Source organism: Oncorhynchus tshawytscha, unplaced genomic scaffold, assembly GCF_018296145.1.
Source record: "Oncorhynchus tshawytscha isolate Ot180627B unplaced genomic scaffold, Otsh_v2.0 Un_contig_1875_pilon_pilon, whole genome shotgun sequence".
Classification (NCBI taxonomy): Eukaryota; Metazoa; Chordata; class Actinopteri; order Salmoniformes; family Salmonidae; genus Oncorhynchus; species Oncorhynchus tshawytscha.
Genome location: NW_024609168.1, coordinates 28,303 through 53,600, shown reverse-complemented (window position 1 = coordinate 53,600; position 25,298 = coordinate 28,303). Strand labels below are relative to the sequence as shown.

Genomic DNA, 25,298 nt, shown 5'->3' with positions numbered 1-25,298 from the left:
TAACCCACCCTACACCCTGTGTGTGTGTGTCCAGTGTGTATGTGTCAAGTGTGTGTGTCTGTGTCGAGTGTGTGTCCAGTGTGTGTGTGTGTGTTTCCAGTGTCTGTGTGTGTGTGTGTGTGTCCAGTGTGTGGGTCCAGTGTATATGTGTCCAGTGTGTATGTGTGTGTCCAGTGTGAGTGTCTGTGTATCACTGTGGTAATTATTTACAGGGACACTGAGGCACCAGTGTGTTGTGTGCGAGTTGAGTGTGAGTGTGTGTGTGTGAGTCCAGTGTGTGTGTGCCCAGTTTGTGTGTATAAATGTGTGTATGTCTAGTGTGTGTGTGTCAGTGTGTGTGTGTCCATGGTGTGTCCATGGTGTGTGTGTGTTTCCGGTTTGTGTGTGTGTCCGGTGTGTGTGTGTTTAGTGTGTGTGTGTCCAGTGTGTTTGTGTGTCCAGAGTGTGTGTGTGTTTAGTGTGTTTAGTGTGTGTCCAGTGTGTGTGTGTGTGTTTAGTGTGTGTGTGTGTGTGTGTTTAGTGTGTGTGTGTGTGTCCGGTTGTGTGTGTGTGTGTGTGTGTGTGTGTGTGTGTCCAGTGTGCGTGCGTGTCCAGTGTGTGTGTGTGTCCGGTTGTGTGTGTGTGTGACCAGTGTGTGTGTGTGTCCAGTGTGTGTGTGTGTGTTTCGTGTGTCCAGTGTGTGTGTGTGTGTGTGTGTCAGGTTATTATTCCAGGGACACTGAGGAGTCATAATAAACCCCAAACCCTGGATAGAGGGGCTCAGTGAATGTGGAGGTGAATGTGATCAGGTGGGTCAGTGTGTCAGAGGAGGCTCTATAGAAGGACAGAGTGCCGGCTGGCCAGTCCAGATACACTCCTACTCTGTGGGAGCTGGAGGAGGGGACGTCTATGGTAGTGGGATTATTATTGTGACAGGCAGTGTAACTGTTGTCAGAGCAGTCCAGACTCCAGGACTTGTCATTGTATCCAAGACAACAGTCATTAACCCCTCCTCTCCTGCTGATTCCTTTATATGTCACTCCTATATCAGCCCCTCTCCCACTCCACTCTACCTCCCAGTAACAGCGCCCAGTCAGACCCTCTCTACACAGCACCTGTCTACAGACCTCAAATCTCTCTGGGTGATCAGGATACGGCTGCTCCTCTGTCCTCCATGTCACCTTTCTGTTCTCCTTGGACAGAGAGAGGAGTTTGTTTACTGTGTTTGGGTCCAGCGTGAAGTCACAGGCATCTGATGGATGAAACCGGACACAATATTAGGAGTCATCATCATTCACATTAGAATGTTAACTCACTTTTCACTAATTCATTTAATGTAGATGTTTATAGGTATCAAAATGAGAAGTTATGGTAATTTGAGACTTGTTGAATGATCATATGTTATACTGTATGGTAATATAAAACACACTTATTCCGATTAATTACATACACACACACACACACACACACATTTCTTATGTAACACAAATGCGCCACACACAAACAAAGACACACACATTGTCAAAGAAACTCTTTCTAAAATTTAGTGTCCCTGATTTCTGCTTCTGTAGAACTACAGCTGATATTTAATATGACCAAGTCAGTAATGATGGTGGTCATTGACTTTGACTTAACTTGAATTAAGACTTATTCTTAGTCATATTCTTCACAGCAGTCAACACTCACATTTTCTAAGTCCAGGTTTCATTCTGTTCTCTCCACCATGTTCCACACTGTAGCGGTAAGCAGAAGAACAGACAGTCATTGAGGGATACACACACCTGAACTCACACACACACACACACACACACACACACACACACACACACGGTCAATCATTGGTAAGAATGTTTTGTACACACCTGTGTCAAACATGTGTGTGTGTACATGTGTAAACCCTGTGTGCGTGTGTTTGTGTCCAGTGTGTGTCCTCCAGTGTGTGTGTGTCCAGTGTGTGTGTCCAGTGTGTGTGTGTCTCCAGTGTGTGTTTCCTTTGTGTGTGTGTCCAGTGTGTGTGTGTCAGTGTGTGTGTGTCCAGTGTGTGTGTGTCAGTGTGTGTGTGTCATGTGTGTGTCCAGTGTGTGTGTGTCTGTGTGTGTGTGTCTAGTGTGTGTGTGTGTGTGTGTGTGTCCAGTGTCAATCTCACACAATCAGCATATAAAACAGTCAGCAAATCATTTGTCCAAGTGTGGTCAGAATGTTTGTCTTAACTAGCCTGATAAGTCCAACATGTCTGATATGAACATTGACATAAACCCTCTACATACTTGAGTTTCTCCAGTCTGCAGTGTGGATCCTCCAGTCCAGCAGAGAGCAGTCTGACTCCTGAGTCTCCTGGGTGATTGTAGCTCAGGTCCAGCTCTCTCAGGTGTGAGGGGTTTGACCTCAGAGCTGAGACCAGAGAAGCACAGCCTTCCTCTGTGACTAGACAGCCTGACAGCCTGCAAAGAGTCAAGAGTCAAATCATATTAAAACCACACTGATATTCTTTGGTGGTGAAAATAGTGGCAGTATATTTTTTTAACATATTCAGATGTTCAGTGTCCTGAAACCTTCCATTTCTATTTGTTTGAATTATGTCTGACCATATACTGTCAGGGCTATACTAGACAACTCTATACTTTGACAGACTTTCTATACTAGGATATTTACTCTCATACTAGACAGACTCTATACTATACTAGACAGACTCTATACTATACAGAGACTCTATACTAGATCTATACTAGACACTGATTGGACTCTAGAGTCTACTAGATAGACTCTATACCAGAGATCATTAAGATTGTACTCTATACTAGACAGACTCTTACTAGACTGACTCTATACTAGACTGAAAGTATTAGACTGACTCTATATTAGACTGACTCTATATTAGACTGACTCTATATTAGACTGACTCTATTTAGAAAAGCAGTATCAGTCAGAAGACAGACAGTGAGGAATCAGATTTAGATTGTATTGAGTATACAGTCCACACCATATCTATTTAGACAGTGAGGTATCAGATTTAGATTGTATTGAGTATACAGTCCACACCATATCTATTTAGACAGTGAGGTATCAGATTTAGATTGTATTGAGTATACAGTCCACACCATATCTATTTAGACAGTGAGGTATCAGATTTAGATTGTATTGAGACAGTGAGGTATCAGTCCAGTCACCATATCTATTTAGACAGTGAGGTATCAGATTTAGATTGTATTTCATACAGTCCACACCATATTATTTAGACAGTGAGGTATCAGATTTAGATTTAGATTGTATTGAGTATACAGTCCACACCATATCTATTTAGACAGTGAAGCTAACATTTTAAATGTGTCTCTATACTCCAACATTTTGGATTTCAGATCAAATGTTTCATATGAGGTGACAGTATATAATGTCACCTTTTATTTGAGGGTATTTTAATACATATCTGTTTCACCATTTAGAAATAAAAGCACTTTATGTATCTAGTCTCCCCATTTGAAGAAGTCATAACTATTCTGACCAATTAGTTATAGTTTAAAGTTTAAATTAAAGTTGTCAAAAGTGTATTTGTATTGTAATTTGATCCCATATTCTTTGAACGTAATGCCAGTGACTGTGCCATGATATAGAAAGATCATGAATGAATCATGAATAATAATGAGTGAGAGAGTTACAGAGGCTACAACAAAAAACATACTAACCTCTCACCATTACCAATAACAGAGGCTACAACAAAACATGCTAACCTCTCACCATTACCAATAACAGAGGCTACAACAAAACATGCTAACCTCTCACCATTACCAATAACAGAGGCTACAACAAAACATGCTAACCTCTCACCATTACCAATAACAGAGGCTACAACAAAACATGCTAACCTCTCACCATTACCAATAACAGAGGCTACAACAAAACATGCTAACCTCTCACCATTACCAATAACAGAGGCTACAACAAAACATGCTAACCTCTCACCATTACCAATAACAGAGGCTACAACAAAACATGCTAACCTCTCACCATTACCAATAACAGAGGCTACAACAAAACATGCTAACCTCTCACCATTACCAATAACAGAGGCTACAACAAAACATGCTAACCTCTCACCATTACCAATAACAGAGGGGGTCTACAACTTTGTACCTCTGTAACTTTCATTACCAACAAAATTCATTCCTGATTATTCATAACCTCTCACCATTACCAATAACAGAGGATACAACAAAACATGCTAACCTCTCACCATTACCAATAACAGAGGCTAAACAAAACATACAAACCTCTCACCATTAATAATCCAAACTTGTCTTCCAACGTCTGGTAACAGATTAATAATAATGACTTGTCTCCTAATATGAAACATTCTATCTCAAATCCAAAATGCTGGAGCAAGCACCAAATTTAAACTGTAAGCTTCACTGTCCAAACACATATGGTGTGGACTATGTGTGTCTGGTAAACACATGTGGATCTGGTGAACAGTTATCACTTGTTGACCAACTACAGGAATACTGACCTCAGAGTCTCCAGTTTACAGTGGGGATTCCCCAGTCCAGCAGAGAGCAGCTTCACTCCTGAATCCTTCAGGTCATTGTTACTCAGATCCAGCTCTCTCAGGTGTGAGGGGTTTGACCTCAGAGCTGAGACCAGAGAAGCACAGCCTTCCTCTGTGACTCCACAGCCTGACAGCCTGCAAAGAGATCATCATGACTTCACAAACACACTGTTCATTTAACACCAGTAGTGTAGAAGGACAATGGTAGAAGCATTTGGTTTATTCTCTGAAACAATATATATTTTCATCTTCTGTCTCCTAGAATTGTATGGTAATTTTGTTATACTAAAGTGATCACAAATGTACTGATTCAATATGTTTTTCATTAATAAATATTTTTCTCTAACTGAATATTTCTTCCTGATGATTAGTTCTTATATGTCATTTTTACTCACAGAGCAGCTCTGGAGGCTTTGACCACTGGCAGCAGCCTCAGAAGACCTTCCTCTGATCTGGAGTATTTCTTCAGGTCAAACACATCCAGCTCCTTTTCTGAAGTCAGCAACACAAAGACCAGAGCTGACCACTGTGCAGGTGACAGTTTGGGTTTTGAGAGACTTCCTGATCTCAGGTAGCTTTGGATCTCCTCCACTAGAGAATGGTCATTCAGTTCATTCAGACAGTGGAACAGATTGATGCTCCTCTCTGGAGAGAGATCCTCCCCGATCTTCTCCTTGATGTACTTGACTGTTTCTTCATGGCTCTGTGAGCTGCTTCTTGTCTTTGTCAGTAGACCTCGTAAGTGCTTCTGATTGGACTCCAGTGAGAGGCCCAGAAGGAAGCGGAGGAAAAGGTCCAGGTTTCCTGTCTCACTTTGTAAGGCTTTATCCACAGCACTCTTGTAGACAGTAACTTTACACCTTTGTTTGATCCTCACAGAAAAGTTCCTGGATGTTGATTGCAGTTTGTCCATTAGATTCTCATTGTTGTTGATGAATGAGAGGAACACATATACAGCAGCCAGAAACTCCTGAATGCTCAGATGAACAAAGCAGTACACCTTGTCCTGGTACAGCCCACATTCCTCTTTAAAGAGCTGTGTGCACAATCCTGAGTACACTGAGGCTTCATTGACATCAATGCCAGCCTCTTTCAGGTCTTCTTCATAGAAAATCAGATTGCCATTCACAAGCTGTTGAAAAGCCAGTTTTCCCAGTGACAGAATGCTCTCTTTATTCCAGTGTGGACCTGTCTCTTCTTTCCCAAGATACTTTTCATTCTTCTGTTTGGTATGAAACACCACAAGGTGTGTGTACATCTCAGTCAGAGTCTTGGGCATCTCTTCTCTCTTATGTTTCAGCATGTGTTCAAGGACTGTTGCAGAAATCCAACAGAAGACTGGAATGTGGCACATGATGTGGAGGCTCCTTGATGTCTTTATGTGTGAGATGATTCTGCTGGCCAGGTCCTCATCACTGAATCTCTTCCTGAAGTACTCCTCCTTCTGTGGGTCATTGAACCCTCGTACCTCTGTCACCTGGTCAACACACCCTGAAGGGATCTTATTGGCTGCTGCAGGTCGGGTAGTTATCCAGAGGAGAGCAGAGGGAAGCAGATTTCCCTTGATGAGATTTGTCAGCAGAACATCCACTGAGGTTGACTCTGTGACGTCCCAACAGATCTTGTTCTTCTGGAAGTCTAGGGGCAGTCGGCACTCATCCAGACCATCAAAGATGAACAGAACTTTGTACTTGTCGTAGTTGGAGATTCTTGATTGTTTGGTTTCCATTGAGAAGTGATTAAGAAGTTCAATGAAAGTGTGTTTGTCCTTTTCATCAAATTCAGCTCCCGAAAAGGGAATGAAAATACAAATTGGACATCCTGATTTGCTTTTCCTTCAGCCCAGTCCAGAATGAACTTCTGCACAGAGACTGTTTTTCCAATGCCAGCGACTCCCTTTGTCAGCACAGTTCTGATAGGTTTGTCTTGTCCAGTTAAGGGTTTGAAGATGTCGTTACATTTGATTGCAGTCTCTGGTCTTGCTTGTTTCCTGGTTGTTGTCTCAATCTGTCTCAGCTCATGTTCATTATTGACCTCTCCTGTTCCACCCTCTGTGATGTAGAGCTCTGTGTAGATCTTATTGAGAAGTGTTGGGTTTCCTTGTTTAGCGATCCCCTCAAATACACATTGAAACTTCTTCTTTAGATTAGATTTGAGTTCACGTTGGCAAATCACAGCAAGCTCATCTGAATGAAGAAATAACACAGAGGATATTAATATTACGTCTGTTTTAATGTCTACAGTATTGTAGGACTGTTATAAAGTTTATTTTATCAATAATGACTAATTATGTATACATTTTTCATAATCAGGACTGACTAATCAGAATACTATTATGTTACTGTATAGATGTATGAATTTTCTTTTAATCCTCCCTAGTACTGAATATAATGTGTGTAAATATAATCAAGAATTAGAACAATGACTGTCTGTTCCTTTAAAATGAATGAACTTATCGAGTCAGACTGGCTAGAATGCTGATCTACACAGGCAGACCTTGGCTCGGTCATAAATGATCTAAAGTGGTGGGAGAACTATACTGCCATTGTACCGGGTGGAGAAGAGACGGGACAGTTCGAAAACTAATGATGTCATTTTCAGTTTATAACCTGTGGTAAACTATCATGTTCAGTACTCTCGAGAATAAACGCTGCTGATTGGTTTTGAGACTGGTCTCTGTCCATTTTATGCAAATAAGAGTCTTTCAAATTCTTAGGAGTGGACAGAGTGTTTAATTTAATTGGGTATTAAAACATTTAATTCCCGTAACAGATTTTTATTACAATAATTTATTATCTTACCTGACTGTTTAAATGTGTAAATGTTGTCATAATGCATTACAGACTGGTGTGACTGATCATATTATTAATGTTCTCTCTCTCTCTAAATTAATCACCACAACACATCCCTGCTGCTACTTGAAGGTCACTAGGTGTTGTTTGTGTTAAGGCTAGAGGTCGACCGATTAATCGGAATCGGAATGGCCATTAATTAGGGACCTGATTTCAAGTTTTCATAACAATCGGAAATCTGAATTTTTGGACACCGATTTTGCCGTTTTGTTTTTGCACCTTTATTTAACCGGGAAAGGGTTAACTGGCCTAGGAACAGTGGGTTAACTGGTCTAGGAACAGTGGGTTAACTGGTCTAGGAACAGTGGGTTAACTGGTCTAGGAACAGTGGGTTAATGGCTAGGAACAGTGGGTTCTAGGAACAGTGGGTTAGCTGGTCTAGGAACAGTGGGTTAGTTCAGAAAAAAGTCCTAGGAACAGTGGGTTAACTGGCCTAGGAACAGCTGGGTTAACTGGCCTAGGAACAGTGGGTTAACTGGCCTAGGAACAGTGGGTTAACTGGCCTAGGAACAGTGGGTTAACTGCCTCGTTCAGGGCAGAATGACAGATTTTCCTTGTCAGCTGGGGATCCAATCTTGCAACCTGCCAGGTTAACTAGTCCAAAGCAATAACGACCTGCCTGCCTCTCGACCACTCCAAAGGTGACTCCCTCTTATGCACCTGCAGTCAGCCAAGATAAGTTGCTAGCTAGCATTAAACGTATCTTAAAAAACAATCAATCATAATTTAACTACACATCGTTGATGATATTACAGATATTATCTAGCGTGTCCTGCTAGATAATATATATCATCTGACTGAGCATACAAGCATCAAGCATTGCACTGTTTATGACTTCAAGCCAATCAACTCCCAAGATGAGGCTGGTGTAACCTAAGTGAAATGGCTAGCTAGTTAGAACACTAGTAGCATTTCAAACGTAACTCGCTTTGAGCCTTGGAGTGGTTGTTTCCCTTGCTCTGCATGGGAAACGCTGCTTCGGGGGTGGCTGTTGTCTTTGTGTTCCTGGTTCGAGCCCAGGGAGGAGCGAGGAGAGGGACGGAAGCTATACTGTTACACTGGCAATACTAAAGTGACTATAAGAACATCCAATAGTCAAAGGTATATGAAATACAAATGGTATAGAGGGAAATAGTCCTATAATTCCTATGATAACTACAACCTAAAACTTCTTACCTGGGAATATTGAAGACTCATGTTAAAAGGAACCACCAGCTTTCATATGTTCTCATGTTCTGAGCAAGGACCTTAAACTTTAGCTTTCTTACATAGCACATATTGCACTTTTACTTTCTTCTCCAACACTGTGTTTTTGCATTATTTAAACCAAATTGAACATGTTTCATTATTAATTTCAGGCTAAATTGATTTTATTGATGTATTATATGAACTTTTTTTAATTGGCCGATTAATCGGTATCGGTATCTGCATTGAAAAATCATAATCGGTCGACCTCTAGTTAAGGCAACATAGATACATTGGCTGTTCGGCTTTGGAGGAGGAGACTCAGCCTAGGAGAAAGGGTTAAATATCAGTGCTTGTGTCAAATGTTTTGTTGTCTGAATAACAGACCAACCCTTTGGTAAGAATTCAACTTGGTTAAAGCTTCTCTAGTGTCCGTGAGTTATTTACTCTGAACAATTACAGTGTTAAGGCTGCTACAATATCATTGAGTTACACAGCTACTTTAGCTGTACTATAGCCACAGATTTTAAATGTTATAAAACAGCATTCAACATGAGGCAGACAGCTCTTACTTTTCTCCAGTGTGTCAGCAAGCTCCTTCTGGTTCATTTTCCTCAGGATGTGCAGTGTGATCTTCAGAGCCCCCTCTCTGGCACTGCTCTCCTGCTTCTCATCTTCAGCATCCACCACTTCCTTATCCTGCTTCTGACTCTCAAAGCCTTCTGGGAGTTCTGGGCTAAGAATCCTCTTTAACATCTTCAGCTCGTTCTTCACAAATGTCATAATTTTCTTTTCAAGCATCTGGAATAAATTAAGTAAATGAGTTAAGCAAGAGACAAATGCTTTCTCATTAACACATTAATAAATAATTGACAGATCAACTTTACTCGAGGTAAACAAAAACAAATGTGCATAACAGGACCACATACACTGAATATGGAGGCCAGGTCTGTTTGATGACTCTGGGAAGACTGACCACTGAGAGTCTCTGACTCTGATCTCTCCTGTCGGTTTCTGTGTACAAAACATGAGATTACATCTCCTCATCCAGGGAGTACACACACACACACACTCACACACACACACACACACACGCACACAAACACGCACACACACACGGAGGGAATGTTGTGTTTGTTTAATATTGTTTTAGGACTATGAAATTGGATAAAAGGATGAGCCTATGGATTATGAAAACAACAACAATAAATGGGGAAATGGGAGAAGAGAAATGACTAGAGACAGTGTTGTTTAACTCACTGTTGCTTCATAGACCGGTCACTCTTCATGGACACACAGCTGGGAACAGGGGAGGCTGGTCTCTCCTGCTTGATTGGACTTCAACACAACAGAGACAAACATTACATCTCTCATCTACTCTGATCTCAGATGGGGAAACGAACTTCATTCCAAAAAGCTATTTATCAATTTTCAGAAATGTTCATAAATTAGCTTTTATTGTTTAAAGAAGTTGAAATGAAATGAAATGAAACGAAATGATGAGATGGCACGTGGGTACCTGCTTCTATAAACCAATGAGGAGATGGCACGTGGGTACCTGCTTCTATAAACCAATGAGGAGATGGCACGTGGGTACCTGCTTCTATAAACCAATGAGGAGATGCAGCGCGAACTGCGTCACAAATAGAACTGACTTCTAGACGCTCGTTGACGCGAATAATGAGACTATAAGGAGAACCAGTACTGAGTAAATGTGCAGGGTACCAGGTAGTTGAGGTAATAATGAGACTATAAGGAGTACCAGTACTGAGTCAATGTGCAGGGTACCAGGTAGTTGAGGTAATAATGAGACTATAAGGAGTACCAGTACTGAGTCAATGTGCAGGGTACCAGGTAGTTGAGGTAATAATGAGACTATAAGGAGTACCAGTACTGAGTCAATGTGCAGGGTACCAGGTAGTTGAGGTAATAATGAGACTATAAGGAGTACCAGTACTGAGTCAATGTGCAGGGTACCAGGTAGTTGAGGTAATAATGAGACTATAAGGAGTACCAGTACTGAGTCAATGTGCAGGGGTACCGGGTAGTTGAGGTAATAATGAGACTATAAGGAGTACCAGTACTGAGTCAATGTGCAGGGTACCAGGTAGTTGAGGTAATATCCACATGTAGGTAGGGGTATAAGTGACTAGGCAATCAGAATAGAGATTACATCTCCTCATCCAGGGAGTTCAGACACACAAACACACACACACACACACACACACACGGAATGTTGTGTTTGTTTAATATTGTTTTAGGACTATGAAAATGGACAAAATGATTAGCCTATGGATTATGAAAAACAACAAAAAATAAATGGGAAAATGGGAGGAGAAATGACTAGAGACAGTGTTGTTTAACTCACTGACGATGACCCATGAGTTCTTCTTACCTTTGTTCAGAAGAAAAGTCTCCCTCTCTGAAGTGTATAGGTAGAATCATAGACTTGTCACTCTTCATGGACACACAGCTGGGAACAGGGGAGGCTGGTCTCTCCTGCTTGATTGGTCTTCAACACAACAGAGACAAACGTTACATCTCATCTACTCTGAGCTCAGATGGGGAAACATAAGAAGAGTTTCACAAATAGAACGGACTTCCAGACGTTAGTTAATGGCGCGAGCAGTGTGTCATTTTTAATAACGAGATTAATTTAGCGTCGCGAGCTTTGTACTCAGTTTGTCAGCCCAGCTAAAAGGCTGGTGTTGTTACTCTGCCTTCTCCGGGGGCATGTTGAGGTAAATTTACTAACCGGGAGGGTTGAATGGTGTAATTTATTGGAGGGCTGGAAGACGCACTCTCGAGGTTGTTTACTCACAATATCAGATATTAAGATGATGTTTATAATGAATGTATACTGAGGTTGAGGCTCTGAGTAGTGATTATTTACCCGGGGTTCAATACCTGCTATTGAGGCCCTGAAAATAATATTCAAAAGTTCGATCCTTGGACACAGAGGTTAAAACACTAAAGTTACCGTGAGAGGAGAACCGGACAGAGGTAGCCAGCATCCGTCAACGAGAGAGGGAGAAGCCTAACCGGGATTTAACAGGTGGAAGAAACAACCGGGAGCTCCATCGGTCCACAAGAAATGCAGACAGCCGGTGATGATGTAGTGGTAGCTATGGTAACTAGGATGCTGCTGGTAGAGTAGCTAGCTAACTTACCGAGCTGTACCGACTAGCTAGGATAACTAGGATGGTGCTGGTAGAGTAGCTAGCTAGTTTACCGAGCTGTACCGACTAGCTATGGTAACTAGGATGCTGCTGGTAGAGTAGCTAGCTAGATTACCGAGCTGTACCGGCTAGCTAGGATAACTAGGATGCTGCTGGTAGAGTAGCTAGCTAGCTTACCGAGCTGTACCGACTAGCTAGGATAACTAGGATGCTGCTGGTAGAGTAGCTAGCTAGCTTACCGAGCTGTACCGACTAGCTAGGATAACTAGGATGCTGCTGGTAGAGTAGCTAGCTAGCTTACCGAGCTGTACCGACTAGCTAGGATAACTAGGATGCTGCTGGTAGAGTAGCTAGCTAGCTTACCGAGCTGTACCGACTAGCTAGGATAACTAGGATGCTGCTGGTAGAGTAGCTAGCTAGCTAGCTTACCGAGCTGTACCGACTAGCTAGGATAACTAGGATGCTGCTGGTAGAGTAGCTAGCTAGTTTACCCAGCTGTACAGATTAGCTAGGATAACTAGATGCTGCTGGTAGAGTAGCTAGCTAGCTTACCGAGCTGTACCGACTAGCTAGGATAACTAGGATGCTGCTGGTTGAGTAGCTAGCTGGCTTACCGAGCTGTACCGACTAGCTAGGATAACTAGGATGCTGCTGGTAGAGTAGCTAGCTAGCTAGCTTACCGAGCTGTACCGACTAGCTAGGATAACTAGGATGCTGCTGGTAGAGTAGCTAGCTAGCTTACCGAGCTGTACCGACTAGCTAGGATAACTAGGATGCTGCTGGTAGAGTAGCTAGCTAGCTAGCTTACCGAGCTGTACCGACTAGCTAGGATAACTAGGATGCTGCTGTAGAGTAGCTAGCTAGCTAGCTTACCGAGCTGTACCGACTAGCTAGGATAACTAGGATGCTGCTGGTAGAGTAGCTAGCTAGTTTACCCAGCTGTACAGATTAGCTAGGATAACTAGGATGCTGCTGGTAGAGTAGCTAGCTAGCTTACCGAGCTGTACCGACTAGCTAGGATAACTAGGATGCTGCTGGTTGAGTAGCTAGCTGGCTTACCGAGCTGTACCGACTAGCTAGGATAACTAGGATGCTGCTGGTAGAGTAGCTAGCTAGCTAGCTTACCGAGCTGTACCGACTAGCTAGGATAACTAGGATGCTGCTGGTAGAGTAGCTAGCTAGCTTACCGAGCTGTACCGACTAGCTAGGATAACTAGGATGCTGCTGGTAGAGTAGCTAGCTAGCTTACTGAGCTGTACCGACTAGCTAGGATAACTAGGATGCTGCTTGTAGAGTAGCTAGCTAGCTAGCTTACCGAGCTGTACCGACTAGCTAGGATAACTAGGATGCTGCTGGTAGAGTAGCTAGCTAGCTTACCGAGCTGTACCTACTAGCTAGGATAACTAGGATGCTGCTGGTAGAGTAGCTAGCTAGTTTACCGAGCTGTACAAATTAGCTAGGATAACTAGGATGCTGCTGGTAGAGTAGCTAGCTAGCTTACCGAGCTGTACCGACTAGCTAGGATAACTAGGATGCTGCTGGTTGAGTAGCTAGCTAGCTTACCGAGCTGTACCGACTAGCTAGGATAACTAGGATGCTGCTGGTAGAGTAGCTAGCTAGCTTACCGAGCTGTACCGACTAGCTAGGATAACTAGGATGCTACTGGTAGAGTAGCTAGCTAGTTTAACGAGCTGTACCGACTAGCTAGGATAACTAGGATGTTGCTGTTTGAGTAGCTAGCTAGCTTACCGAGCTGTACCGACTAGCTAGGATAACTAGGATGCTGCTGGTAGAGTAGCTAGCTAGCTTACCGAGCTGTACCGACTAGCTAGGATAACTAGGATGCTGCTGGTAGAGTGGCTAGCTAGCTTACCGAGCTGTACCGACTAGCTAGTGTAACAGTACTCTTCTTGCGTTGTGTACAATCAGTCATCGACACTGAACTCCACCATCCAACTCTGCACTCACACACTCTGGTTTGGTGCTTGTTCACTGGGTAGTTACCAAAATAAAAAAATTACAATATACAATATAATATCTTTAACAATGTACCTGATAGGAACGGCACAAAATTGCACGTCATGCAATGCACGTCTCACCATCCAACTCTGCACTCTGCTAGTGTCATATATATATACTGTACAAAATATATGAACCCCCCACCAGACACAGTAAGTTGCTGGTGTCATATATAGATATATATCCATACACATAGCTCATATATTATGGAGCGCCAAACTATTCCGCCTGACTCAAGTCATTGCACGTACCCCTCTCAGTTCCCCTTATCTCACGACCCCGGGACACACAGACATTCCATCGCACAACACACACACTCAGCCATAAACTGCCCCTCTCTGTTCCCCTTATCTGACGATCCCCTGACACACAAACATCTTCTTGCATAAGCACACACACACACTCCACGCCCTTCTCAACTGGGCAGGAGCCAGGATCGGACGACTTCACGGGGCACCAATGAGGCTCCTGCACAGGCTCGGTCAGGACCCGCCAACCTTCACCAACCAGTCGGAAGACAGAACTACAAGAATCAACCTACGTCATTCTATGTACAAAATCCGCTGCACACTCTGTTTAGGGACCCTTTTCAGCTGACTCCTTCCTAGCCATATGATTAGGTCCGTGCACGCTAAAAACTCCAGAACAAGATATCTTTTGACTAAATAAACTGCCTTTTGTTACAACTGAAATCCACTCTGTCCAGCGTCCGTGATTTGGTCTCCCTCTCTGGTAGTTATTCATCAACACTAGCTAGTACTGGCGGGAATTCTTTACAACAAAATGCACAACAAATATTCTCCAAAAACCGCTGCATCTTGTGTGATGTTCGAATAACATTTACAAACAATTTGATATAAATTGTACATTTAAATCATCACTTGAGAGTATAAAAATCACTTTTGATGTACAGTGCTTTGCAACCAACAACTTACCGCTGGTTTGGTGCTTGTTCACTGGGACGATTCTAACTGGAACATCCCCCTCGTAAGGCTGCTGGTAGAGTAGCTAGCTAATTACCGAGCTGTACCGACTAGCTAGGATAACTAGGATGCTGCTGGTAGAGTAGCTAGCTAGTTTACCGAGCTGTACCAACTAGCTAGCAGGTCGTTACCACAAATGAAACAAGGATAGAGAGTGAAAAGGATCTGGCTACACTCATACTGTCCCTGACCGTAAAGAAAAAGCAAATTGAACAATAAACTTCGGTGTCTCAACACTGTAACAAACTCCGTCGTTATTCCCCAAGATCACCTCAGTCCACTCTGCGCGTAACCGGCAACGCCACACCGAACGTGGACGCGGACAGTTCTGTACGGGGACGCGGACAGTTCTGTACGGGGACGCGGACAGTTCTGTACGGGGACGCGGACAGTTCTGTACGGGGACGCGGACAGTTCTGTACGGGGACGCGGACAGTTCCAGAACGCGGACACGAGCAGTGCAACACAATCAACTAAACCCAGTCTTTACAGTGGGTTACATTAGTAATATTCATTTTTTATTATTATGTTAAACATTTTTTTTTAATTATAACAACATTTTGAGATCAAACATTCAGTTTTTTATAACAATATGTTGAGATCTGGGTCCATATGGCCAAAGTGTCTCAGAGTAGAAAATTGGTCGTATAAGTGCTGAGAATAAAGACATTTTACACTTATGGGTATAAATTACCTAGTTACCTACCCATTACCTAAATTACCTACCCAGCTAGTCAGCAGATATTTTTGGACACCTCGTGAGCTGTCCTATGTAGTTAAGAGTTAACAGCAGGTGTCTTGATAATACTATAGAATAATGCAATAATGCAGTGAGTCAATGGTTCCTGTGCCACATGTAATTGCATTGCAGTAGTTAAAAATAATGTTTTTATATTTCTATGTGATCAACCCATAAATAATATAGACCTACATGCAACAGTATGTCTTGTGCTTTTGGCAATGATTTATGTATAATAATTATGTATAACAAGTGATACCATGTTTGTCTGCATAGCATTTTGTCTTCATTTTGGCAGATTAACTCAGGCTTATTTCTGAAGATTAACTTTACAGTAAGTGCATTCATTTTAAGATAGCTATTTATTTTGGAAATAAACTTTATAAATTATTCATAAAATTATCATCTTACCTCTTAGCTTTGGTGTCATGTCCCTCAGAGATTAATTTTAGAGGCAGGGCCACCCTCCTATCAAATGTCTTTGCCGGAGAGAGTCATTTTAGAGCACTGACCCCTAAAAGACCCAACATGTTGGTTGTGGTTACTGACCTAAACAGACCCCAACATGTTGATTGAGAACCCAGTGACAGTACCTCCAACATGACCCCGGTTGTTGGTTAACACAGTGACAACTAAACTACCTCCACAGACCCCAACATGTTGGTTGTGGAACCCAGTGACAACTAAACAGACCCAAGAACATGATTTAGTGCTCTTATCCAGAGTGATTTACAGCACAGTGACATCTAAACAGAGATCCAACATGTTGGTTGTGGTATAACACAGTGACAACTAAACAGAGATCCAACATGTTGGTTGTGGTTATATTGAAGGTACAACTAAACAGAGATCAACATTTCTGATGAAATACAAAGATCCAACATTTTGTGAAATAAACTCTAAACAGTGTCAACTTCAAACAGAGATCTCAACATGTTGGTTGTGGTTCATGTTCCCCAGAGAGACTCATTTTAGTGGCAGGGCCCCCTAAACAGAGATCCAACATGTTGGTTGTCATTTTAAAGACAGTGACAACTAAACAGAGATCCAACATGTTGGTTGTGGTTAACACAGTGACAACTAAATTCAATTGTTCTCATTTAATCATTATCTCTTTGAGAAATAAAACATTTACTAACAGACATAGAAACATTCAGGTGATTTAATGCATCACATGAACATGTAGCTGTGACATTTCATCTCCATGGTAACTGTCAATAATAATAATAAGTCACTGTTTGTTAAGGTCGTTATAGACAGTACAGCAACAATAATAATAATAATAATAATAATAAGTCACTGTTTGTTAAGGTAGTTATAGACAGTACAGCAACAATAATAATAATAATAATAATAATAATAATAAGTCACTGTTTGTTAAGGTAGTTATAGACAGTACAGCAACAATAATAATAATAATAATAATAATAATAATAAGTCACTGTTTGTTAAGGTAGTTATAGACAGTACAGCAACAATAATAATAATAATAATAACTAATTAATAATTAAGTCACTGTTTGTTAAGGTAGTTATAGACAGTACAGCAACAATAATAATAATAATAATAATAATAAGTCACTGTTTGTTAAGGTAGTTATAGACAGTACAGCAACAATAATAATAATAATAATAATAATAAGTCACTGTTTGTTAAGGTAGTTATAGACAGTACAGCAACAATAATAATAATAATAATAATAATAAGTCACTGTTTGTTAAGGTAGTTATAGACAGTACAGCAACAATAATAATAATTATTTTAATTCAATAAGTCACTATTTGTTAAGGTAATTATATTTTCTAAATGTATCAGAATGTAACAGAATAAAATAATATTGATAATAAAATCATTGTTTTCAGTTAAGTTAGTTATTGCAACAAGTAACAATTTTATATTAAAATAGACTAATAATGTCTAAGTCACTGTTTGTTAGGTAGATATGTAGATGTTATATTATGTAAAGTAGACTAGGTTATAATGTATAGTAATTAATTAATTATTTTGTAAAGTCTTTATAATGTATAGTAAAGTGATATGTTATATTATGTCTTTAGACTAATAATGTATAATGTAGTTTGTTAGTGATATGTAGATGTTATTATGTAAAGTAGACAGATAATGTATAATAGCAGTATGATTGATCTGAGGGGGAAATCATTGATCCATTCAGAAAGTTTATTTGCAACAAGTAAGACATTTTATATTATGTAAAGTAGGGACTAGAGTTATAATGTATAATAGATGACAGTTTGTTAGTGATATGCAATATTGTTATAGTCTATACCAGTAGCAGGACATAGCCTACATATCATAGATGACCAGTCTAAACCTGTTCAGATCAGTTCACATAATGTTATAGTCCTACCAGTAGCAGGACAGAGAATGTACTGTATATAACCTACATATCATAGATGACCAGTCTAAACCTGTTCAGATCAGTTCACATAATGTTATAGTCCTACCAGTAGCAGTACAGAGAATGTACTGTATATAACCTACATATCATAGATGACCAGCCTAAACTTTTTCAGATCAGTTCACAGAGACCATCAGGTTTGTCAGCATGATAAGTGATCATAGCTCAAACCTACTCTGACTATTGAATGTCTGACATCGACTAACCTTATAATAGTGTGTAGAAAGCCAAGACCAACGAGAGTTTGCCCATCTTTCCTACGTCTCAACACATTTATCTGACTTCTAATGTACTGAGAAATATGTGTCACAGTTTCAACAGCCATTTTGTAACTGCGTAGGCTACAAACATACTTTTAATTTCATATGAGGAAATCACATAACTTACAGTCACTGGTGCAGCCGCCTGTTTTCTTACAGATGAAGTAGCTTTCATAGACAACTCATTCAACCAGCCTAAACAACAGTAAATACAAGATGTCAAATGGTCAAAGGAGAATACATGGAAGACAGTTATTTTGCTACAGATGTAGGATCTTAATTTGAGACAGTTTACTGAAGCAGAAAAATTATGTGAATTATAATTAACATTTTAAAGCAGAAAGTGGAAATGACAAACTTCAGAAGCCTTTTAAAACATCAAATACACTGCAAGTTTTAGTTTTCCTGCAACAGGGTGATCAAATTCAGATCCTACATCTGTACAGAGATGATGTCTTTATCTGAAAAAGGAAGTTTGAGTTATTAGCAATGAAGTTGCAACTGTCAGCTGCTGTAAACCTAAGTGATTGGATGTTATAGACCCCAATCTGAACAGTTTCTTCCCTGTGGTTATAGCCTTTAGCTCTATGCTCAGTCTACCTAGTTCAATATATTGTTGTACGTAAACTTTGTACAAACTCCACCGCCTGTATTCTGTCTCTTAATGTTTTCTTTCACTAGCAGCACCATCACTACACTATAGAGGAACTATGATACAATTACATTATCATATGAAATTGAGGATCACTACACTATGAGGAATTGTGACATTACATCATATATGAAATGTAGAGGATCACTACACTATAGAGGAACTATGATACAATTACATTATCATATGAAATGTAGAGGATCACTACACTATAGAGGAACTATGATACAATTACATTATCATATGAAATGTAGAGGATCACTACACTATAGAGGAACTATGGTACAATTACATTATCATATGAAATGTAGAGGATCACTACACTATAGAGGAACTATGGTACAATTACATTATCATATGAAATGTAGAGGATCACTACACTATAGAGGAACTATGATATAATTACATTATCTAATGAAATGTAGAGGATCACTACACTATAGAGGACCTATGATACAATTACATTATCACATGAAATGTTAAATGTAGAACTATAATATATGAATATTTATATATTGAATTTGACTTGACCACGTCCAGTCAGCTCCATGTTGTATGATTAAACTGACACCAACCTGTCTCAGTAGAAGTAGACTGTTAGGAGTGTTTTACTTCACTATACTAACATTACACCAGACATTTAATTTATCTACTGTTAGGAGTGTTTTACTTCCATTCACTATACTAACATTACACCAGACATTTAATGTCTCTACTGTTACAACAGTGTTTTATGATCCCTGGCAGGATTTTTCACTGTACTAACATTACACCAGACATTTAATGTATCTACTGTTAGGAGTGTTGTACTTCACTATACTAACATTACACCAGACATTTCAAGTTTAGATATTTTCTGTTCTTATGGGTGAGGCCTGTGTGAAGCTAACTTTGGCTATTTTTAGAAAACCAGTATATCTAACATTTTACCCCAGGCTACAATTTTCAATCAGACAGGTATCAACATGCTGTTAAACCTGGGATGTTTTAGTTTACTCCACAGCCAACAGTTTTAAAATGTTGCTGTCACGCCCTAAAGAGCCCTTGGTTCTCTATGGTGTTGTAGATCAGGGCAAACTAGTGTTTGTTTTCCTATTTCTATGTTGTGTTTTTGGTAAACAGTTTTAAATGGCACTAATGAATACACACAACCTGTTTTGAGGAAGTGTAAGTTGTTGTTAGTCTCACCACAATTTATTTATATTTATTTGTCTCTTTTCACACAAAATCCCTCCCTGATTAAAAACCAACAGTAGATTAGAAAGAGAAAATGTTTGTTTGTTGCTTGTTGTGTTTTAAGCCTGTTTACAGAGAAGATCAGTCTATAGACCTATGATACAGTAGATACAGAGATCACCCTGGTCTAGACCTAGACAGTAGGAGATCTGGTCTATGATACAGTAGGAGATCACCCTGGTCTATAGACCTATGATACAGGTCTATAGACCTATGATACAGGATCACCCTGGTCTATAGACCTATGATACAGTACACTCTTAGAATAAAAAGATAAAGGGTTCCAAACAGGTCCTCTGGCTGTCCCCTATAGGAATACGCTTTTGGGTTCCAGGTAATATCATCAACTTCTATGCAAACCCTCTGTGGAAAATTCTTCATGGAACCCAAAATGAATCTACCTAGTACAAAAAGGGTTCATCAACTATATGAATACAGCCAAAACCCTTTCAGATTCTAACTATATGTGTAGGATATCACCCTAACACAGATGGGCAACTATATGAATACACAAATCTAATTTATATCAAACACATTTTAATGAATAGGACTATTATAACAAAAAATATCATCAACTATATGAATACACAATAACAATATCATCAACTATATGAATACACATAACAATATCATCAACTATATGAATACACATAACAATATCATCAACTATATGAATACACATAACAATATCATCAACTATATGAATACACATAACAATATCATCAACTATATGAATACACATAACAATATCATCAACTATATGAATACACATAACAATATCATCAACTATATGAATACACATAACAATCGTCGTCTTACCTTTTATCTCTCAATAGAAACACAGTCTGGATGATCATCAGGTCGTCAAAAGTGAGTTTCATTTGCTCTGCTCATTTACATATCAGGTTCTGCCTGTTCTCTCTCCCTCCCTCTCTCTTTATAGCTCTTACAATGTGCCTTGGTATACATTCTACAACTGTCTGGAACTCTATTCTTCTGTCTCTCTCCATCACTTTCTCTGTGTCGTCTGTTGCTGTCTCTGTGTCTTGTCTGGTGTCTCTCTCCATCATATCCTATTCTTCTGTTGCTGTCTCTGTGTCTTGTTTGGTGTCTCTCTCCATCATATCCTATTCTTCTGTTGCTGTCTCTGTGTCTTGTCTGGTGTCTCTCTCCATCATATCCTATTCTGTTGCTGTCTCTGTGTCTTGTCTGGTGTCTCTCTCCATCATATCCTATTCTGTTGCTGTCTCTGTTGTCTGTCTCTGTGTTTGGTGTCTCTGTCTCTCATCATAACCTATTCTGTTGCATTCTGTTGTCTCTCTCAACATGCTGTGTCTGTCTTGTCTGTGTCTCTCTCCATCACCAGAAAATGTTGAGGGTTAGGCCTAACAATACCATTACAACATGACAACACATTGAGGTTGAGGGACAACACAACTACATTACTACAATACAACATGACAACACAACTACATAACACCATTAAATACAGTTGAGGGTTACTACAATACAACATGACAACACAACTACATAACACCATTAAATACAGTTGAGGACACTACAATACAACATGACAACACAACTACATAACACCATTAAATACAGTTGAGGGTTACTACAATACAACATGACAACACAACTACATAACACCATTAAATACAGTTGAGGTTTACTACAATACAACATGTACAGACACAGTAGTTCAACATGACAACACAACTACATAACACCATTAAATACAGTTGGAATGTAGTTAGAACAAACTGTTTCCATCAACATAGAAAAACAACAGGTGGCATAAATCTGGATCAACACATTTGTTTGTCTATTTCTAGATGCTGCACTTTGCTGTTTCATTACCCAGACAGCTGTTTAAGGTCAGGACAGGTGGCAAGGCAGGACAGTGTAGTATCAGTACTTAGGGTAGTCATAGGTCAGGACAAGGCAGAGTGTAGTATCAGTACTTAGGGTAGTCATAGGTCAGATGTAGTTCAGGTGGCTGATTGTAGGACAGTAGTTCAGGTGGACTGTTTGTCTTTGAAAACAAACTTTAAGACCATTTTTCTCAGATTCACTGTTTGTGTAGATGCTTTTGTCTCTTTAGGACAGTAGTTCAGGTGGCTGTTTGTCTGTTTGTCTTTGTAGGACAGTAGTTCAGGTGGCTGTTTGTGTAGATGCTGTTTGTCTTTTGTAGGACAGTAGTTCAGGTGGCTGTTTGTCTTTGTAGGACAGTAGTTCAGGTGGCTTTGTCTTTGTAGGACAGTAGTTCAGGTGGCTGTTTGTTTGTCTTTGTAGGACAGTAGTTCAGGTGGCTGTTTGTCTTTCAGGTGGCTGTTTGTCTTTGTAGGACAGTAGTTCAGGTGGCTGTTTGTTTGTCTTTGTAGGACAGTAGTTCAGGTGGCTGTTTGTCTTTTGTCTTTGGACAGTAGTTCAGGTGGCTGTTTGTCTGGCTTTTGTCTTTGTAGGACAGTAGTTCAGGTGGCTGTTTGTCTTTTGTCTTTGGGACAGTAGTTCAGTTTGTGGGACAGTAGTTCAGGTGGCTGTTTGTCTTTGTAGGACAGTAGTTCAGGTGGCTGTTTGTCTTTGTAGGACAGTAGTTCAGGTGGCTGTTTGTCTTTTGTCTTTGTAGGACAGTAGTTCAGGTGGTGTTTGTCTTTGTTAGTTCAGTCTTTGTAGGATGCTGTTTGTCTCTGTAGGACAGTAGTTCATGTGGCTGTTTGTCTTTGTAGGACAGTAGTTCAGGTGGCTGTTTGTCTTTGTAGGACAGTAGTTCAGGTGGCTGTTTGTCTTTGTAGGACAGTAGTTCAGGTGGCTGTTTGTGTAGATGCTGTTTGTCTCTGTAGGACAGTAGTTCAGGTTGGTGTTTGTCTCTGTAGGACAGTAAATCAGGTTGGTGTTTGTCTCTGTAGGACAGTAGTTCAGGTGGCTGTTTGTGTAGATGCTGTTTGTCTCTGTAGGACAGTAGTTCAGGTTGGTGTTTGTCTCTGTAGGACAGTAGATCAGGTGGCTTGTTTGTAGGACAGTAGTTCAGGTGGCTGTTTGTCTTTGTAGGACAGTAGTTCAGGTGGCTGTTTGTCTTTGTAGGACAGTAGATGCTGTTTGTCTTTGTAGGACAGTAGTTCAGGTGGCTGTTTGTCTGTTTGTCTTGTAGGACAGTAGTTCAGGTGTTTGTCTTGGACAGTTTGTCTTTGTCTTTGTAGGACAGTAGTTCAGGTGGCTGTTTGTCTTTGTAGGACAGTAGTTCAGGTGGCTGTTTGTCTTTGTAGGACAGTAGTTCAGGTGGCTGTTTGTCTTTTGTCTTTGGACAGTAGTTCAGTGGTGTGTTTGTCTTTGTGTTTGTCTTTGTAGGACAGTAGTTCAGGTGGCTGTTTGTGTAGATGCTGTTTGTCTTTGTAGGACAGTAGTTCAGGTGGGTGGCTGTTTGTGTAGATGCTGTTTGTCTTTGTAGGACAGTAGTTCAGGTGGCTGTTTGTGTAGATGCTGTTTGTCTTTGTAGGACAGTAGTTCAGGTGGCTGTTTGTCTTTGTTTGTGTTTGTGTAGATGCTGTTTGTCTTTGTAGGACAGTAGTTCAGGTGGCTGTTTGTCTTTGTAGGACAGTAGTTCAGGTGGCTGTTTGTCTTTGTAGGACAGTAGTTCAGGTGGCTGTTTGTCTTTGTAGGACAGTAGTTCAGGTGGCTGTTTGTCTTTGTAGGACAGTAGTTCAGGTGGCTGTTTGTCTCTGTAGGACAGTAGTTCAGGTGGCTGTTTGTCTCTGTAGGACAGTAGTTCAGGTGGCTGTTTGTCTCTGTAGGACAGTAGTTCAGGTGGCTGTTTGTCTTTGTAGGACAGTAGTTCAGGTGGCTGTTTGTCTTTGTAGGACAGTAGTTCAGGTGGCTGTTTGTCTTTGTAGGACAGTAGTTCAGGTGGCTGTTTGTCTTTGTAGGACAGTAGTTCAGGTGGCTGTTTGTCTTTGTAGGACAGTAGTTCAGGTGGCTGTTTGTCTTTGTAGGACAGTAGTTCAGGTGGCTGTTTGTGTAGATGCTCTTTGTCTTTGTAGGACAGTAGTTCAGGTGGCTGTTTGTGTAGATGCTGTTTGTCTTTGTAGGACAGTAGTTCAGGTGGCTGCCCTTGCACTTAGTCTGCCTCCTGCCCCCCCATCGTCATGGTTACACCTTCCTGAAAACAATGACTCCATACTTTGCTGAAACCTGTTCTGCCAGTTCATGTCCTTCAAGACTAGAATGTTCCAATGTGGTTAGCCAAAGAGATGACAAGATAGTTCACACATGCATCTTTCAGGGTAACTGTCAAACAGACATGTCACATTTCTGGTTGGTCCATAACTAGTTTCCTGCTTGTAGCAGGCCGTGTTAACAGGAATCCTCTTCTCTAACTAGAAGTCATGTGATTTCATGAGGATGTTGTTCTGCAGTGAGAGTGTAATGCAAGTCAAGTGAATGTCAACTAGATTTATAAACAGCATTGTTCAATTAACTGTTGGAATAAAACAACATCAATGCTGTCATTTTCTTTATGTTGGTTCGCTTTTAAAGTGTTTGATTGTCACAGACATCAGATTGGTTCTGTGAAATGTGTTGTTTTACAGGGTCAGTCATAGTAGTATGATAGGTGTTGTTTTACAGGGTCAGTCATAGTAGTATGATAGGTGTTGTTGTACAGGGTCAGTCATAGTAGTATGATAGGTGTTGTTTTACAGGGTCAGTCATAGTAGTATGATAGGTGTTGTTTTACAGGGTCAGTCATAGTAGTATGATAGGTGTTGTTCTACAGGGTCAGTCATACAGGGTCAGTAATGATGATAGGTGTTGTTATACAGGGTCAGTCATAGTAGTATGATAGGTGTTGTTTTACAGGGTCAGTCATAGTAGTATGACAGGTGTTGTTTTACAGGGTCAGTCATAGTAGAATGATTGGTGTTGTTGTACAGGGTCAGTCATAGTATGATAGGTGTTGTTTTAAAGGGTCAGTCAAAAATCAAATCAAATCAAATCAAATTTTATTTGTCACATACACATGGTTAGCAGATGTTAATGCGAGTGTAGCGAAATGCTTGTGCTTCTACTTCCGACAATGCAGTAATAACGAGCAAGTAATCTAACTAACAATTCCAAAAAAACTACTGTCTTATACACAGTGTAAGGGGATAAAGAATATGTACATAAGGATATATGAATGAGTGATGGTACAGAGCAGCATAGGCAAGATACAGTAGATGATATCGACTACAGGTAGTATGATAGGTGTTGTTTTACAG

At 40.4% G+C, this 25,298-nt stretch overlaps 1 protein-coding gene and 1 long non-coding RNA gene across 2 annotated transcripts; both read right to left on the bottom strand.

The window, feature by feature from the left end:
* Positions 1-665: 665 nt before the first annotated feature.
* LOC121844370 (NLR family CARD domain-containing protein 3-like) lies at positions 666-9,860 on the bottom strand. Its single transcript, XM_042314392.1, is given in 9 exon segments — positions 666-1,231; positions 1,666-1,712; positions 2,247-2,420; positions 4,481-4,654; positions 4,915-6,289; positions 6,292-6,705; positions 9,129-9,357; positions 9,486-9,570; positions 9,817-9,860. Coding segments are annotated over 9 exon segments (3,054 nt in total). The 5' UTR covers positions 9,846-9,860; the 3' UTR covers positions 666-704.
* A 6,094-nt stretch (positions 9,861-15,954) lies between these two features.
* LOC112242256 lies at positions 15,955-21,091 on the bottom strand. Its single transcript, XR_006081964.1, has 3 exons — positions 20,863-21,091; positions 18,283-18,350; positions 15,955-15,990 (listed from the first exon to the last, which is right to left on the bottom strand). It is a non-coding gene; the product is annotated as an uncharacterized LOC112242256 (long non-coding RNA).
* Positions 21,092-25,298: the final 4,207 nt, after the last annotated feature.